This window comes from Lithobates pipiens, unplaced genomic scaffold (genome assembly GCF_037356315.1).
Source record: "Lithobates pipiens isolate NorthernLeopardFrog02 unplaced genomic scaffold, aLitPip1_a1.2 Scaffold_27, whole genome shotgun sequence".
In the NCBI taxonomy this organism is placed as follows: Eukaryota; Metazoa; Chordata; class Amphibia; order Anura; family Ranidae; genus Lithobates; species Lithobates pipiens.
In genome coordinates, this window is record NW_027507788.1 from 71,518,101 (window position 1) to 71,534,055 (window position 15,955).

Here is a 15,955-nt window from a genome sequence, read left to right on the forward strand (position 1 = left end):
CCCCTTGGGAGGGGGCAATGTCAGGAAAGGCTGGCTGGGGACAGTGGTCCGTCACCTGTCTGTGCGCGCCTGCGGGTGCCTGGTGCGCGTGTTCGCGGTCGCGCGGGTGCGCGCATTCGCGTGCGCGAGCGTTCGAGCGCACGCACGGTTACAGCACCAGGCGGGCTATTTAAACCCAGTTCTCCCTTCAGATCTTGCTGCTTGATCTACAGCGTTCCTGAGACTATTACCTGAATCTGATCTGTTTGTGTATTGACCCGGACTGACCTGTGACCTTCCCTTCCTGCCTCTGACCTTCGGCTTGTCTACGACTCTGCATCTGTCTCATCCTCTGGTCCATCCGTGCTCATCCGTTACCGACCAGGCCTGTTCCACGTTCCTGCCTCTGCCTGCTGCATCTGTTCCTGTACTGACTGTCTGGTTTGACTCGGCTTGCCTGACTCTTCTGCGTGCCTGCCCCTGGGTGATCCACCTGTTCCTGTTGGTCTCCTGCTGTTTACTGGTTCCTGTCCGCTGCCACTGGGGCCTGCTTGTCCAGCTACAGTTCCTGAAGTCAGCCTGATCCATCCACCGGCTGTTGATCCTGCCAGGCACTCTTGCTAGCTTTGACTCCTGTGCCTCCTGTCACCATCATCAGGGGCCGTGAGTCGGGCACGCAAGAGAGGTCACACTATATAAGGTCACCAGCGCTGCGGCCTTGTGTAGTGTTCCGGCGTCTGCAGGAGTTAGTGGGTGTTGTGTGCCTCCAGTGCAGTATACACCTGTATCTACCCTTTATTGCTGTTCTCTAATAGAGCCATCTGCAGGAGTTAGTGGGTGTTGTGTGCCTCCAGCGCAGTATACACCTGTATCTACCCTTTATTGCTTTTGTTCTCTGATAGAGCCAGCTACAGGAGTTAGTAGCTGTTGTGTGCCTCCAGCGCAGTATACACCTGTATCTAATCTTTATTGATGTTCTCTAATAGAGCCATCTGCAGGAGTTAGCGGGTGTTGTGTGCCTCCAGTGCAGTATACACCTGTATATACCCTTTATTGCTGTTGTTCTCTAATAGAGTCATCTGCAGGAGTTAGTGGGTGTTGTGTGCCTCCAGCACAGCACAATATACACCTGTATCTACCCTTTATTGCTGGATTTCTCTAATACAGCCATCTGCAGGAGTTAGTGGGTGTTGTGTGCCTCTAGCGCAGTATACACCTGTATCTGTTGTGGTGTTGGTGGTGTTGTGGTGTCTAGTGTTCTGTGCCTCCAGCAAAGCACAAAATAAACCTTTAACCTTTATTGCTGGTGTTCTATAATAAAGGCATCTGCAGGAGTTAGTGGGTGTTTTGTGCCTGCAGCACAGCACAGTATACACCTGTAACTACCTTTTGTTGCTGGTGTTCTCAAATACAGCCATCTGCAGGAGTTAATGTGTGTTGTGCGCCTCCAGCACAGCACAGTATACATCTGTAACTACCTTTTATTGCTGTTGTTCTCTAATAGAGTCATCTGCAGGAGTTAGTGGGTGTCGTGTGCCTTCAGCATAGTACAAGATACACCTGTAGCTACCCTTTATTGCTGGAGTTCCCTAATACAGCCATCTGCAGGAGTTAGTGGGTGTTGTGTGCCTCCAGCGCAGTATACACCTGTATCTACCCTTTATTGCTGTTCTCTAATAGAGCCATCTGCAGGAGTTAGTGGGTGTTGTGTGCCTCCAGCGCAGTATACACCTGTATCTACCCTTTATTGCTTTTGTTCTCTAATAGAGCCAGCTGCAGGAGTTAGTAGCTGTTGTGTGCCTCCAGCGCAGTATACACCTGTATCTAATCTTTATTGATGTTCTCTAATAGAGCCATCTGCAGGAGTTAATGGGTGTTGTGTGCCTCCAGTGCAGTATACACCTGTATATACCCTTTATTGCTGTTGTTCTCTAATAGAGTCATCTGCAGGAGTTAGTGGGTGTTGTGTGCCTCCAGCACAGCACAATATACACCTGTATCTACCCTTTATTGCTGGATTTCTCTAATACAGCCATCTGCAGGAGTTAGTGGGTGTTGTGTGCCTCTAGCGCAGTATACACCTGTATCTGTTGTGGTGTTGGTGGTGTTGTGGTGTCTAGTGTTCTGTGCCTCCAGCAAAGCACAAAATAAACCTTTTAACCTTTATTGCTGGTGTTCTATAATAAAGGCATCTGCAGGAGTTAGTGGGTGTTTTGTGCCTGCAGCACAGCACAGTATACACCTGTAACTACCTTTTGTTGCTGGTGTTCTCAAATACAGCCATCTGCAGGAGTTAATGTGTGTTGTGCGCCTCCAGCACAGCACAGTATACATCTGTAACTACCTTTTATTGCTGTTGTTCTCTAATAGAGTCATCTGCAGGAGTTAGTGGGTGTCGTGTGCCTTCAGCACAGTACAAGATACACCTGTAGCTACCCTTTATTGCTGGAGTTCTCTAATACAGCCATTTGCAGGAGTTAGTGGGTGTTGTGTGCCTCCAGCGCAGTATACACCTGTATCTAACCGTTATTGCTGTTCTCTAATAGAGCCATCTGCAAGAGTTAGTGGGTGTTAAGTGCCTCCAGCGCAGTATACACCTGTATCTGTTGTGGTGTTTGTGGTGTCTGGTGTTGTGTGCCTCCAGCACAGCACAGTATACACCTATATATTCCCTTTATTGCTGGTGTACTCTAATACAGCCATCTGTGGGAGTTAGTGGGTGTTATGTGCCTCCAGCACAGCACAGTATACACCTGTATCTACCCTTTATTGCTGGTGTTCTATAATAAAGGCATATGCAGGAGTTAGTGGGTGTTTTGTGCCTCCAGCAGAGCACAGTATACACCTGTATCTACCCTTTATTGCAGGTGTTCTCGTATACAGCCATCTGCAGGAGTTAGTGGGTGTTGTGTGCCTCCAGCGCAGTATACACCTATATATACCCTTTTTTGCTGTTGTTCTCTAATAGAGCCATCTACAGGAGTTAGTGGGTGTTGTGTGCCTCCAGCACAACACAATATACACTTGTATCTACCCTTTATTGCTGGAGTTCTCAAATAAAGCCATCTGTAGGAGATAGTGGGTGTTGTGTGCCTCCAGCGCACTATACACCTGTATCTACCCTGTATTGCTCTTCTCTAATAGAGCCATCTGCAGGAGTTAGTAGGTGTTGTGTGCCTCCAGCGCAGTATACACCTGTATCTAACCTTTATTGCTGTTCTCTAATAGAGCCATCTGCAGGAGTTAGTGGGTGTTGTGTGCCTCCAGCACAGACCAGTATACACCTGTATCTACCCTTAATGGCTGGTGTTCTATAATAAAGGCATCTGCAGGAGTTAGTGGGTGTTTTGTGTCTCCAGCACAGCACAGTATAAACCTGTATCTACCGTTTATTGCTGGTGTTCTATAATAAAGGCATCAGCAGGAGTTACTGGGTGTTGTATGCCTCCAGCACAGTATACACCTGTATCTACCCTTTGTTGCTGGTGTTCTCTAATAGAGCCATCTGCATGAGTTAGTGGGTGTTGTGTGCCTCCAGTGCAGTATACACCTGTATATACCCTTTATTGCTGTTCTCTAATAGAGCCATCTGCAGGAGTTAGTGGGTGTTGTGTGCCTCCAGCGCAGTATATACCTTTATCTACCCTTTATTGCTGTTGTTCTCTAATAGAGCCATCTGCAGGAGTTAGTAGGTGTTGTGTGCCTCCAGCGCAGTATACACCTTTGTGGCGGAACCAATCCCACACTCCGCTTGAGTGCTTCCATCTATATACCACTTACTAAGTCCTGGAACACGAGTCCAATGGATCTGGCTATAGGAACTCCCCAAGAGACTAGACGACACCAGTCTTGGAGGACATCAGGAATGACCTTTATTTGAGATCTCACACAAAATATATACAGCGGGGTGACTAAAACGTAACCTTATAAGCATGAGATAATTATTTAAATCAACACTCATTCTCTGTTCTCTAATAGAGCCATCTGCAGAAGTTAGTGGGTGTTTTGTGCCTCCAGCGCAGTATACACCTGTATCTATCCTTTATTGCTGTTCTCTAATAGAGCCATCTGCAGGAGTTAGTGGGTGTTATGTGCCTCCAGCACAGCACAATATACACCTGTATCTACCCTTTATTGCTGTTCTCTCATAGAGCCATCTGCAGGAGTTAGTGGGTGTTGTGTGCCTCCAGCGCAGTATACACCTGTATCTACCCTTTATTGCTGTTGTTCTCTAATAGAACCATCTGCTGGAGTTAGTAGGTGTTGTGTGCCTCCAGCGCAGTATACACCTTTGTGATGGAAACAATCCCACACTCCGCTTGAGTGCTTCCGTCTATATACCGCTTCCTAAGTCCTGGAACATGAGTCCAATGGATCTGGCTGTAGGAATCCCCAAGAGACTAGACAACACCAGTCTTGGAGGACATCAGGAATTACCTTTATTTGAGATCTCACACAGAATATATACAGCGGGGTGACTAAAACCTAACCTAATTAGCATGAGCTAATTATCTAAATCAACACTTATTCTCTGTTCTCTAATAGAGTCATCTGCTGGAGTTAGTGGGTTCTGTGTGCCTCCAGCGCAGTATACACCTGTATCTACCCTTTATTGCTGTGGTTCTCTAATAGATCCATCTGCTGGAGTTAGTAGGTGTTGTGTGCCTTCAGTGCAGTATACACCTGTATCTACCCTATATTGCTGTTCTCTAGTAGAGCCATCTGCAGGAAATAGTGGGTGTTATGTGCCTCCAGCACAGCACAATATACACCTGTATCTACCCTTTATTGTTGTTCTCTAATAGAGCCATATGCAGGAGTTAGTGGGTGTTGTGTGCCTCCAGCGCAGTATACACCTGTATCTACCCTTTGTTGCTGTTCTCTAATAGAGCTATCTGCAGAAGTTAGTGGGTGTTGTGTGCCTCCAGTGCAGTATACACCTGTATATACCCTTTATTGCTGTTGTTCTCTAATAGAGCAATCTGCAGGAGTTAGTTGGTGTTGTGTGCCTCCAGCACAGCACAATATACACCTGTATCTACCCTTTATTGCTGAGGTCCTCTAATACAGCCATCTGTAGGAGTTAGTGGGTGTTGTGTGCCTCCAGCACAGCACAATATACACCTGTATATACCCTTTATTGCTGTTCTCTAATAGAGCTATCTGCAGAAGTTAGTGGGTGTTGTGTGCCTCCAGCACAGTATACACCTGTATCTACACTTTATTGCTGGTGTTCTCTAAAACAGGCATCTGCAGGGGTGTTGTGTGCCTCCAGCACAGCACAATATACACCTGTATCTACCCTTTATTGCTGAGGTTCTCTAATACAGCCATCTGCAGGAGTTAGTGGGTGTTGTGTGCCTCAAGCACAGTATACACCTGTATATACTCTTTATTGCTGTTGTTCTCTAATAGAGCCATCTTCAGAAGTTAGTTTGTGTTGTGTGCCTCCAGCACAGCACAATATACACCTGTATCTACCCTTTATTGCTGAGGTTCTCTAATACAGCCATCTGCAGTAGTTAGTGGGTGTTGTGTGCCTCCAGTGCAGTATAAACCTGTATCTACCCTTTATTGCTGTTCTCTAAAACAGCCATCTACAGGAGTTAGTGGGTGTTGTGTGCCTCCAGCGCAGTATAAACCTGTATCTACCCTTTATTGTTGTTCTCTAAAACAACCATCTGCAGGAGTTAGTGGGTGTTGTGGGCCTCCAGCATAGAACAATATACTCCTGTATCTACCTTTTATTGCTGTTCTCTAATAGAGCCATCTGCAGCAGTTAGTGGGTGTTGTGTGCCTCCAGCACAGTATACACTTGTATCTACCCTTTATTGCTGTTCACTAATAGAGCCAACTGCAGGAGTTAGTGGGTGTTGTGTGCCTCCAGCGCAGTATACACCTGTATCCACCCTTTATTGCTGTTCTCTAATAGAGCCATCTGCAGAAATTAGTGCGTGTTGTGTGCCTCCAGCACAGCACAATATACACCTGTATCTATCCTTTATTGCTGTTCTCTAATAGAGCCATCTGCAGGAGTTAGTGGGTGTTATGTGCCTCCAGCGCAGTATACACCTGCATCTACCCTTTATTGCTTTTGTTCTCTAATAGAGCCATCTGCAGGAGTTAGTGGGTGTTGTGTGCCTCCAACACAGCACAATATACTCCTGTATCTACCCTTATTGTTGGTGTTCTCTAATACAGCCATCTACAGGAGTTAGTGGGTGTTGTGTGCCTCCAGCACAGCACAGTATACACCTGTATCTACCCTTTATTGCTGGTGTTCTATCATAGAGGCATCTGCAGGAGTTAATGGGCGTTGTGTGTCTCCAGCACAATATACACTACCCAATTGCTGGTTTTCCCATCTCCTGCAGGCCATTACTATGTCTGGAAGGCCAACAAGGAGAGGCAGACAGTCACGATCCAATAAAAGAGGGGAAGCAGGTGTGTCCATGGGACGCGGCAGCTGGACGCGTTGAGCCGTATCATGCCGAAGACTTGGTAGAGTGACTGACCAAGCCCTCTTCATCCTCCTCATCCTCTCTCACCCAGACTCAGGGTACTAGCAAAGCAGCTGCCAACGCATCCTTTTCCCTCATCTCAATGTCATCATCAGTAACTCCTTCCCTAGACCCACCACATCCTCCTGAGGAGTCCCCCGAACTGTTTGAGCACAGTGTTGGGTACATGCTCCAGGAGGATGCCCAGTGTTTTGTAGACATGTGCATTAGTTTTCGTCCGAATGCATTTTCGTCCGAATTTCAGCTATTTTCGTTTTCGTTTTGACAAACGATAACGAAAGCACAGAATCCGAAAAACGAAAGATCCAACATAAATAAATGTTTTATTTTAGTTTTCGTTGTTACAACAGTTCGATATAAAATAGGAGATTCGACGTGACTCTGACAATAACAATCTGTGTCTATAGAACCTGTGGTCGAATGTGCCTAACCTTACCTCTATTAGTCCAAGATTATATAGAGAAAATATTCGACAGAGAAAAAATATTTGACAGAGAGAAAATATTCTGCAAGTTACTGTCCTAAAAAGTGTTTGGGGACCCGGGTCCTGCCCCAGGGGACATGTATCAATGCAAAAAAAAGTTTTAAAAACTGCAGTTTTTTCGGGAGCAGTGATTTTAATAATGATTAAAGTGAAACAATAAAAGTGTAATATTCCTTTAAATTTCGTAGGGGGGGGGGGGGGGTGTCTATAGTATGTTTCTGGTGCTTAGAACTGTCCCTGCACAAAGTGTCATTTATGCAGGAAAAAAAGTCCTTTAAAATCACTCGCAGCTATTATGAATTGTCGGCTCCGTAATACAGAGAACACTCATTGAAAGTCATTGATAAAAAAATAAATAAAAAGCGTGGGGGTCCCCCAAATTCAATTACCAGGCCTTTCAGGTCTGGTATGGATATTAAGGGGAACCCTGCGTCAAATAAAAAAAAATTTGTCGTGGGGGTCCCCCTAAAAATCCATACCAGACCCATTATCCGAGCACGCAACCTGGCAGGCCGCAGGAAAAGAGGGGGGATGAGAGAGCGGCCCCCCTCCCTCCTGAACCATACCAGGCCACATGCCCTCAACATTGGGAGGATTTTTTTTTTAATTTGACGCGGGGTTCTTAATATCCATACCAGACCTGAAGGGCCTGGTAATAGAATTTGGGGGACCCCCACGCTTTTTTTAATTTATTTATTTTATCAATGACTTTCAATGAGTGTTCTCTGTATTACGGAGCCGACAATTCATAATAGCTGCGAGTGATTTTAAAGGATTTTTTTTCCTGCATAAATGTCACTTTGTGCAGGGACAGTTTTAAGCACCAGAAACATGCGCCCCTTCACAGGCATACTATAGACACCCCCCCCCCCCCCTACGAAATTTAAAGGAACATTACACTTTATTTTTTTCACTTTAATTATTAAAATCACTGCTCCTGAAAACACTGCCGTTTTTAAAACTTTTTTTTGCATTGATCCATGTCCCCTGGGGCAGGACCCAGGTCCCCAAACACCTTTTAGGACAGTAACTTGCATATTAGCCTTTAAAATTACCAGCTGCAACATACCGCCAGATTTGCTCCAGTGATGAAGAGGGAATGGATGATGAGGTCACTGACTTCACGTGGGTACCTGATAGGAGAGAAGAGGAGGAGGCACATCTCCAATGAGGCAGGATGCCCTCCGGGGGCCAGCTTAGGTGCAGCCCACCCATTGAATCACACCTTAGAGCTCTTCCTGTGCAGGGTGCTGCCTCTGCGCGTTATTCCAAAAGTTCTTTTGTGTGGGCCTTTTTTGAGATGACTGCATCAGATCGCACTGCTGCTATTTGCAACATATGTCTCAAGCATATCTCGCATGGCCAAAACATTAGCCGATTGGGCACCACGTGCTTGACCAGGCAAATGTTGACCTGCCATGCAGCTCATTGGCAAGCATACCTTAAAGACCCACACCAAAGAACAAAGCGGACCTCTCCTTGCTCCTCATCAGCTGGGATCTCCAACCCCACTAGACCTTCAGTCCTCTCTGAAACCTGCACTAAGAGGAATGAAGGTGTAGAATTAGGTGTGTCACAGCCAGGTGCTTGCGGGCACTCAGCTAGCAGTACACCTACGTCCGATTGTAGCAGGCAAATTTCCCTGCCCCAGCTGCTGGACCATAGAAAGAAGTTCACTCCCCACCATCCACATGCCCACTGGTTGAATGCTAGCTTGGCTAAATTGCTAGCACCTCAACTTCTGCCTTTTCAGTTGGCAGACTCGGCCCCCTTCCGTGAGTTCGTGCAATGTGCAGTTCCCCAAATGCCACTTTTTCTCATGCAAAACGATTCTCTACTGGCATGTGGAAGGCAATGTCCATCCCTCGCTGGGCAGAGCGGTCAGCGGTAAGGTGCATATTACCGCTGACTCATGGTCCAGCAGGCATGGAAAGGGACGTTACCTATCTTTCACGGTCCATTGGGTCACTCTTCTGGCAGCTGGGAAGGATGCAAGACAAGGTGCAGTAGTGTTAGAGGTTGTTCCGCCACAATGCCTCCAAAATGCTACTGTGCTAGGTGGCACACCTCTCTCCTCCACCCCCTCCTCTTCAAGGGGCTACGCAAGTACGCACACAAAAAGATGTCATGCAGTGCTTGCGCTGGTTTGTTTGGGGGACAGGAGCCACACTGGGGCAGATATTTTGTCAGCTCTACAGGGGCAAGCCAAGAGGTGATTGACACCATGCCAGCTTAAGCCAGGAATGGTGGTTTGCGACAATGGCACCAACCTCCTCTCCGCCCTCCGATAGGGACAACTGACCCATGTGCCCGGTGTGGCTCACGTCCTTAATCTGGTGATGCAGCGGTTCTTGGGCAGGTACCCGGGCTTACAGGATGTCCTTAAGCAGGCCAGGAAAGTCTGTGTGCATTTCCGCCGATCATTTAATGCCAGTGCTCGGCTGGCTGAGCTCCAAAAGGAGTTAAACCTGCCCAAGAACCACCTTATATGTGACATGCCCACCAGGTGGAACTCAACATTGGCCATGCTGCAGTGGCTGCACACTCAGCAGAGGGCAATCAATGAGTACCTGTGTGACTACGGCACCAGGACAGGGTCAAGGGAGCTCGGTTTTTTCTCACCACACCAGTGGGGCATGATCAGGGATGCATGCACTGTTCTGTCACCATTTGAGGAGGCCATAAGGATGGTGAGCACTGACAGTGCATGCATCAGTGACACTGTACCTCTTGTCCACACGTTGGAGCATACGCTCAGTGGAATAATGGACAAGGCACTTGAGGCACAACAGAGGCAGGAAGAGGAGAACTTCCTTGCCTCTCAAGGCCCCCTTTATCCAGACAGTGTTCCTGCTGTCCCACCCATCACACAGGAAGTGGACGAAGAGGAGGGGAATTGTGTCAGCATGGAGGTGGAGCCTGGCACTCAGCATCAGCAGCAGCAGTCTTGTAGGGATGATTTACAGTCCCAAGAAATCCGTGGATAAGTACGTGGCTGGGAGGAGGTGGCTGCAGATCATGTTGTCCTTAGTGACCCAGAGCACTCCGGACCGAATGCGCAGCTAACCTACTCTGCATGGCCTCCCTGATCCTGCAAAGCCTGCGGAAGGAGCCAAGAATTCTTCGGATCAAGGAGAGGGACCATTACTGGCCACTCTCCTTGATCCACGGTACAAGGGTAAGGTTGCAGACCTTATCTTGCCATCGCAGAGGAGCAGAGGATGAGACATCTCTGGGAGGCCTTGCAGAAAGGTCTGTGCAACGTGCTCCCAGAGACTGGGAGGTTACAAACTCCTGGTCCTGGACAACGTGTTGCTGAGGCTTTGGTCAGAAGGAGCGGGGGAGAAGGGGGCCATCTGACCAATGCGTTCAGACAATTTTTTAGTCCGCAGCCCCAAGGTATGATCGGTTCCAGCAACCATCGCCAGCGTATGATTTACATGGTGCAAGAATACCTAGGGGCAAGGTCAGACTTGGACACCTCTCCCACCGAAAATCCTCTGGCTTCCTGGGTCTTGAGGATGGATCACTGGCCAGAACTTGCACAGTATGCAATTGAGCTACTGGCCTGTCCTGCATCCAGCATTCTTTCGGAACGCACCTTCAGTGCTGCTGGTGGCTTTGTAACCAATCACAGGGTGCGCCTGTCCACTGACTGTTGATCGACTGACCTTCATAAAGATTAATCAGTCTTGAATCACCACCAGCTACCAAGCACCTGAAGCTGATGTAACTGAATCATTTTTTGGGAAATGTCACATCCCTTCAAGACTGTCTATGCTGATGCTGAGTCACTGTCCTGTTATGTTGACTGATTATCCTCTTTCTCCTCAATGATCCCGCTGATATCTTGGAAGAACATATTTGGTTCTGGGTGATGCCACCAGCCCAATTTTTCAGACCCTGTTTAACAGGGGCGTGTAATTACAATTTTTGATGCAATGCTTTACAGCAGGGCTCATTCCTGCACTCCAACTACAATATCTGGGAGAGGTTGCAGTGTTGGGAGAGGTTGCAGTGCCTAAGGTCCAATTTTTCAGCCCCAGTTTAACAGGGGCATGTAATTTCAATTCTTGATATAATATTTCACAGCAGAGCCCGTTCCTTTGCCCACCGAGAGTAACTGTGAGGACTTATAGTGTTGTGGCACCAGTACCACCACCAAGACCATCAAAGGCCCAATATTTCTACCACTGTTTAACAATGGCATGTAATTACAATTCTTGATATAATCGTTCACAACAGGGCACTCCAGCGCCCACCAAGAGTCACTTTGAGAGCTTACAGTGTTGTGGCAACACCAACACCTTAGGCCCCCATTTCTGCAGAGCATATAGGGCAGGCCTCTACTTTCAAACATCCAACTTACGAACGTCTCCTACTAGCAAATGGAAGGGGACAACAGGAAGTGAGATGAAAAAAGACGGACGTCAAAATTTTTTTTTTCCGCTAAATGTCATTTTGTGCAGGGACTTTTCTAAACACGTGAAACACGTGCCACTTCACAGGCATACTATAGAAACCCCCAGGCACGATATTTAAAGGAATATTTCACTTTTTTTCCACTTTAATCATCATTAAAATCAGCGCTCCCGAAAAAACAGCCATTTAAAAAAAAAATGTGTCCTTGACCCATGTCCCCTGGGGCAGGAGCCAGGTCCCCAAACCCTTTTTAGGACAATATCTTGCATATTGGCCATTAAAATGACCACTTTTTATTTTGATCGTTCGAGTCCCATAGACTTCAATGGGGTTCTAAATTTCGCACAAATTTTCGGTCCGTTTTAAAGTTCTGGTGCGAACCGAACCGGGGGGGGGGGGGGTGTTCGGCTCATCCCTACTGCCTAGTATCAGTGAGGCTATTGCTACGGGTTATTGTCTGCTCCCTGTCTGTTAGTTAAATATTTCCTTGTACAGCGCACCTCTATTCTTTTATCCTTTTATCCAAGGCTTGAAAATTGCTGTTCACAGGTGCACTTCATCCAATCTGACAGAGCTTGAGCTATTTTGCAAAGAAGAATGGGCAAATATTTGACTCTCTAGATGTACAAAAGCTGGTAGAGACATACCCAAAATGACTTGCAGTGGTAGTTGCAGCGATAGGTGGTTCTACAAAGTGTAGACTCAGGGAGACTGAATACAAATACATGCCACACTTTTCAGGTATTCATTTGTAAAAAATCTTGAAAACCATTTATCATTTTCCTTTTACTTCACAATTCTATGCCAGTTTGTGTTGTTCTATCACAAAAAATCCCATTAAAATACACTTATGTTTTTGTTTGTCACATGACAAAACCTGGATGATTTTTCAAGACACTGAATAGGCTCCATGGAGAACCCACCCAGGTGGACGTATAATGAGGAAACTAGAATGGCTGGTCAGCATTTCTATGTCAAAGTTGAGCCTGGTGTGTGGTGGGGTTGAGGGATGTTAGATGTACTAGCAGCTTTAGTAGATACACTAACAAATCAAATTCAAACTCCGCCTCACACTGAAGTTACACAAATAATTACAGCAACAGTTTTAAATGGTTTGTCTCAACACTCTGCAACATTTTTAGGGGAGTTTGTTCTTTTGAAAAACAGACCTACTGACTGGATTACCAGGTGAAAATAGGAAAGAAATCCTAAAAAAGAAAACAAATGCATCCATCATATCTAAGAATTGGTAAGCTGTAATATAATAAATGTTTGCTTTTGGTTTTAGTACTGCTTTAAATGGGAGGACTTATGTCACGTACACACGACCAGACTTTTTGACAGCAAAGGTCCGACAGAACGAGTCCGTCGGACAATTCGATCTTGTGTGGGCTTCATCGGACCTTTGCTTGTCAAAAATCTGGCAGACTTTAGAAATAGAACATGTTTTAAATTTTTCCACCGAAACTCCGCCGGACCCAGTTCCTACCGAGAAATCCGCTCGTGTGTATGCTAGTCCGACAGACAAAAACCGATGCAAGGGCAGCTATTGGCTACTGGCTATGAACTTGGAGGGTGGAAATCACAGAGGATTTACCTTCGTAGGTGATCAGCAGTTTCAGGTGGTATCCCCACCGATAGGGGACTCCATGGTTCCGTAGGGCTTTAGTGATAGGCAGGAGTGCTTTTTGTCTCTGCATGGTAAATTGGGAGAGGTCTGCGTACATTGTATATGTGAGAGAATCTGTCTGGGAGCTGGGTCTCTCTTCTGAACGCTGACAGTAGCTGCTCCTTTACATGAAAGAAATGAATCCGCATCAGGACATCACACGGAATATTGTCCGGCAAGTGCGGAGGTTTAGGGAGCCGGTGAATGCGATCAATAATCAATTCATGATCCGACAGAGAGGGCAGCAAGGTTTTCATGAGGTCCTGAACATGTTGGGCAAGCTGTGCAGGTAGAACAGACTCTTACTTTACGTCGGACTTTGGTGTGATTGTGTGTGGCCAAGTCTGTTCATTCGGAAAGTCCGTCAGAACTCCGTTGAAAGTCTGTCGGACCTAGTCCCTCGAAAAGTCCAGTCGTGTGTACGCGGCATTAGTTGTAGTTTGTAATTAAAGCCCGCATCCAGTCAAAACCTTTTTTCTGAGGCTTGGATAAAGGAGGAAATAGTTAGAACCATTGTTAGGTTTAAAGGCTAATTTCACCTTTTGTTCACTTTTTTTTTCTTCTAAATTTCAGCTCACCTATGTACCAATATAGAATTAATATACGTACTTTGCAAAAATAAAACAGCTTTGCTGCCTTGCTTCCTGAACATACCTTAGGTCATGACACAGGAAGTAGTTGAACAGCTTAGGGTAGATCATGCAGGGTGTGTGTTAATGAGATCAGCTGGTCAACTCCTTCCTGTGTCATGACCTGATGTCTGTTCAGAAAGTAAGGCAGAAGTAATGGAGCAGGGTTTTTAAACATCCATGAAGATAGTGAGGTAAGTGTTTCAGGGCCAGCCCCCGGATTGAGGACACTGTCCCCGGATTTGACATCAACAGGAGCTTGGGCAATTTTCAAAGACAGTCAATGCAGAATAAAAAATAAATAAAAATCTGAATTACCAACCCCCCCCCCCCTCGCTCCTACTAGCTTAGGGGGTATATTTTTTCCATTATCTGTGTCCATTTCTGATGATGATGTGCTGGTCAGAGTGGATGGACTATTTCTTCAGTTTCCGGCACATGCCCATTCAGCTCCGCTCACATGTTCTTCTGCCTTGGCGCAAATCTCGGCCAGCCGTCTGCCTGATTATCTCCTTGCCTTCCCCAGCAGAGTAATTTTCCTCCGCTCCCCACCCAGTAGTAGCCAGGGCCCAGAGAGTGAGACCTGAGAGGCTGTGAGGCAGGTGGCGGTGGCAGCGACAGGCAGAGAGAGGCAGCTGAGCTCAGCTGATGATGCCCAGCAGCAGGAATAGAGGGGAAGCAGATCCAATTGTGGGGCTGCCAGTGCCTTCAAGACTTCAACACAGGTGTGCTTTGGGGGTTTCTGTGACTACATTGCACTGTGTTTGTCTCTCTGGCATAATGGATGGTATCAGAACTCATAGGCACTTATTGGTCAGAAGTTCACAAAATCAGCACCCAGCAGCCATGTTATGTGACACACTGTGACAGAGCCAACCAGAGCCATGATAGAGTGCCTGCTGCCTGTGAGTTATCATAATGCAGACGATCTTAACCAGTTTCCGATCGCCTGGTAGCAGATTTACTGCTGCAGGACGGTCGCACTGTGCAGGATCACTTATATACGTGATCCTGCATTTCTGGGTGTCAGCCAATCATTGGATCCGGAGGACTTGCCTAGTGGTCTGCCTATGTAAACAGGGCAGTTCACCATTCTGTCGGTGTGGAAGACATTGATCCTGTGTTCCTGCAAAGCAAGTACATAGATGTACTATGTCTTCCCTTAGTAAAAACACCTCCCCCACAGTCAAAAAACGCTTGTAAGGCACACATTTAACCCATTGATTGTCCTAGATGTTATCGCCTTCCCAGCCAGTTTCATTAGTATAGTGACAGTACATATTTATATCACTGATCACTGTATTAGTGTCACTGGTTCCCACAAAGTGTCAAAAGTGTCACTAATGGCACGTACACACAAGCGGAATGTCTGTCAGCAAAAGTATTTTCATTGGATATTCCGATCGCGTGTGGGCCTTATCTGACTTTCTTTTCGAAAATTCTGATGGACCTAGAAATAGAACATGTTCTAAATATTTCCGACAGAACCAATTCCTATCAGGAAAACTGCTCGTCTGTATGCTGTTCTGACGGACCAAAAACGACGCATGCTCTGAAGCAAGTACGAGATGGCAGCTATTGGCTACTGGCTATTGAACTTCCTGTTTCTAGTCCTGTCATACATGCTGTACGTCACCGGGTTCTTGACGGTCGGACCTTGGTGTGATCATGTGTACGTAAGACAGTTTCAGCGGAACTCCGTCGGAACTCCGTCTGAAAAACCTTCAGAGTTTGTTCCGATGGGAAAACCGGTCGTGTGTACGCGACATTAGTGTCCGATTTGTCCACCGCAATATCGCAGTCCCGCTATGAGTCGCTGATTGCTGCCATTACTAGTGAAAAAAAAAAATATGTCCCCGGATTTCATTTTAAAAATCTGGTCACCTTATTGTAGAATAAATGGAAATCTGTTTTGTTTTTGCAAAATAAGTACATTATTGCTATATTGGTACATAGGGGAGCAGGAATTTAGAAGGGGAGAATAAAAAAAGTGAACTGACTGAATCCTCCTTCATGTCTCACATGCTTTCCTTCCCAGACACTACAGCTCACAGTAGTTGGGTTTTGACATACTGTCAATTCAGAAAGCAGTGGGCTGGTCTATGTGTGTTTAGGTGCTGACTAACAGACTATAGGTTTGTAAATGATCAATGACAAGGCAAATAGCTAACACCCGCTGCAACATTTTTTCATTCCACTGTAATGCAAGCAGGCACAGCCTTCAGTAAAATGGCAACTCTGCCCTGAATTC

General features: G+C 46.4%; 1 protein-coding gene across 4 annotated transcripts in view; it reads right to left on the minus strand.

Annotated features, from left to right (window-relative positions):
• The window catches only part of LOC143933920 (uncharacterized), a 325,420-nt gene that overhangs the window by 93,632 nt on the left and 215,833 nt on the right, over positions 1-15,955 (minus strand). Inside the window, exon 6 of one of the 4 annotated variants that reach the window (XM_077457075.1) lies at positions 12,178-13,558. The exons of the other annotated variants lie outside the window; for them this stretch is intronic. Within the exon in view, the coding sequence (XP_077313201.1) occupies positions 13,522-13,558 (37 nt within the window). The 3' untranslated portion in view covers positions 12,178-13,521. Of the gene's footprint in view, positions 1-12,177; positions 13,559-15,955 lie in introns of those variants that run through there. 4 annotated transcript variants of the gene reach the window in all.